Below are 2773 nucleotides of genomic sequence, written 5' to 3' on the forward strand. Positions count from 1 at the left end.
ATGAAGATGGGAAAGACTTCAATGCTCCTTAAGAAGGCGACTTCGATGTGCAAGAGCAAGACTAGCTTGATCGCGGCCAGGCTCCTCGTCCTCGCCACGCTCCAACGCCGCAAGATGGCCGCGGTCGCCATGATCTCCAACAAGATCCACACGCTCATTGTGGCCGACCGGGAGCGAGTGAATTGCCACAAGGCTGTTGCAATGCGCAAGGTTGAGAGTAGACAGACCATCGTCCGTGGTGGTGACATGGCGGCTAATTTCTCTCATCAGTTGGCCATGTTGGATGAAGACGATGGTCATGGTGGCTTCCCTGACTGGACATTCATGCATCCGCTCTTCAACGATGACATTGACGACAACTGTTGTTACACTGATGATGTTGATATGTTACTCGATGCTTGCGATGCTGGCAACGATGAACCTTCGGTGATGGATGCAGTCAGGAGAAACAAAGAGGTAGAGGGGTTGGAGTTCAACATGGAGGAGGACATTGACCAGGCTGCCGATATCTTCATCAAGAGATTCCGGCAGCAGATGAACAATGACTTTTAGTGGTCTTGCATGAATGTACCTCATCCTTGCATGGCCTAGGTGTTGTCCGTTGTTGTTAACACACACGCAATTTAGATGATTTTGTAGAATCAATATGAGTAGGAATTGATATTTAACACACAGATGGATTTTCTTATAGGTGTATTTACTTCTGAACAACATTGCCAAGATATAAGATCCTTCACTGACCCTCTCTAGCCGGTGCTCCTACCTCCCAGCCCACACCTCAGAATGTAGATTGTACATGGGGCATATTCATACGAATGGGGGCACTCCGTTTCATCTTTCTGTCTTTCATGTCTCTAGAAAGTCGCTAAAATATTTGACCCATTATCGGGGCCGGTTATAACTATTTTTAGAGAGTGGTACTATAAGCCTGTACTGTACGTACAAGCGGTTTAATATCGTGGCCATAAGTCTCTGCAGGGAATACTTAGTTTTTTTTGGAATGCAAAGGAAATTACTTTAATTTTTTAGACGGATTACTACAAATACATTTTTTGAAGGGATAATAAGAAAAATTGAGCATACATTTGATTTTTTTCTTAGTTATCAGGAATTCCTGCTAGCGTGGGCTTTCTCTTAGAAGGACGTTTTGGGCTTCTTTTAAGAATAGTGTTAGGCTTCATTAGCGCTTGCAATTACATAACTTTGGGCCGACCCTCTGCACTATATATTGTCGCTGATTACAACTCCACCATATGACCTAGCGAGCTGTGAGATAGGCTTAGAGATGAGCAGCCGCCACGACGACCAACTCTCCCAGATCCTCCTTCACGCCGGCCACCACCGCTCCCTGTACGTGCGATGCAGCCATGGTTTTCGAACTGGTGCTCCACACATCTCTGGGTTGAAGCGGTGTTGAGATGAGATTTCCCCATATATCACTTCTAGGCGGTCTTGGTAAGCGCCGCCGAGCAACCAGTGGTTGCTTCGTCGGAGACCCGCGTATGGGGTAATCTCATCTCAACATCTCTTCCATCCGTGGTTTCTAATCTTCTAATGAGCTTGCGTCCCCCGTTAGGGATCCCCTTTACATGTTGCTCGGCTAGTATCCTTGAATTCAGTTTTGACAGGAATAGCCTAGCAGTCATACCTCGTCCTATGTGCTTGGATTCAGAGCTAAGTCGCTACTGCTGGGCACATCTATAACTGACAGAGCGTAGCTCGTCCATTTCTAGAATGTTTCTACTTTTCTACCACATAAGTCCCTGATGTGCTTCTTATATCCTCTATTTGGACCAGTTGTAGTGTAGCCAAGACTTAATATTACAAGCCAGTACACTAATATTTGCCGTTTCAAATGTTGATTTTTAATATGATGCTGAGATGATTTAACTTCGGATCTGTTGTCACAGTTTTCCCAATGGTGAACACAATGTTTAGTGCATGAGTCATAAACAAATTGGGAGATTAAACTCCCAAAGTTCTATTTTTTTTCATATTAACAGAACAAACTTTGACTGGTGCTATTTTTTTCCTTTGCACGTATCAGGTGTTACATTCCTGTGGCCAAGATGCATAAATGTGCCATTAAGTCGATCTGACTTCTTTCTTTTAATTAGTTTTTTTTTTTGGTTTGGTTAATCGATTTTCAACAATGCTGTGTGTGTGTGTGTGTGTTTTACTATTTTCCACGTAGTAGATGTTGACATCAGATTTCTTCTTATTTTCCATGATTTCCCATTTCTTTTTTGTGTGTGTGTGTTTGTTGAATTCCTATTTAGTTCAGATCTGATTATCTTGAACCTTAGTTTGATTGTAGAATGATGAATGAATTGCACCTGCCTAATTGCTATTTGCTCATACTGTATAAACTGCTGGTGACTTATTCAGAGCGGGTTTCAGTGGTATTTTGTCGAGATGCTGTGAGTGCGAAGGCTTGGACGATTTTCCTAAAATCTGGATTGTTTGATGAGTTGGCTAACATTTGAAACTTTTAACGGCTTATCTTCTTAACACACAACATTTGATATAGTTATTTATGGCAATAAGTTAATATGCATAATTCGGTTGTTGTTACCACTATAGGAGATAGGTAGATCAGAGCCAAATTAACATTGCTGTGGATATTATGTATTGGTTGTGCTGCATTTGTTGGCGTAGAATGTAGTTCAGATTATTGGCGGCATGCTGCTCCTGCAGCCCTGGTAGCACAGGCAGAATTTGGAAATTAGGGCAATCTGCTGCTGCTGACCAGGCAGCATCAGGAGGAGCACTC

The 2773-nt window shown here is 42.9% G+C and overlaps 1 protein-coding gene across 1 annotated transcript; it reads left to right on the forward strand.

Moving 5' to 3' along the window:
- On the forward strand, window positions 1–552 carry LOC124653548. The gene has a single exon (XM_047192603.1). The coding sequence runs from the start codon at window positions 1–3 to the stop codon at window positions 550–552; it is 552 nt and encodes a 183-aa protein (XP_047048559.1).
- Window positions 553–2773: the final 2221 nt, after the last annotated feature.

Source organism: Lolium rigidum, chromosome 5 (genome assembly GCF_022539505.1).
Source record: "Lolium rigidum isolate FL_2022 chromosome 5, APGP_CSIRO_Lrig_0.1, whole genome shotgun sequence".
Lineage (NCBI taxonomy): Eukaryota > Viridiplantae > Streptophyta > Magnoliopsida > Poales > Poaceae > Lolium > Lolium rigidum.

Coding starts and splice junctions, on each gene's coding strand:
- LOC124653548 (XM_047192603.1), top strand. CDS start 1: ATGAAGATGGGAAAGACTTCAATGCTCCTTAAGAAGGCGACTTCGATG.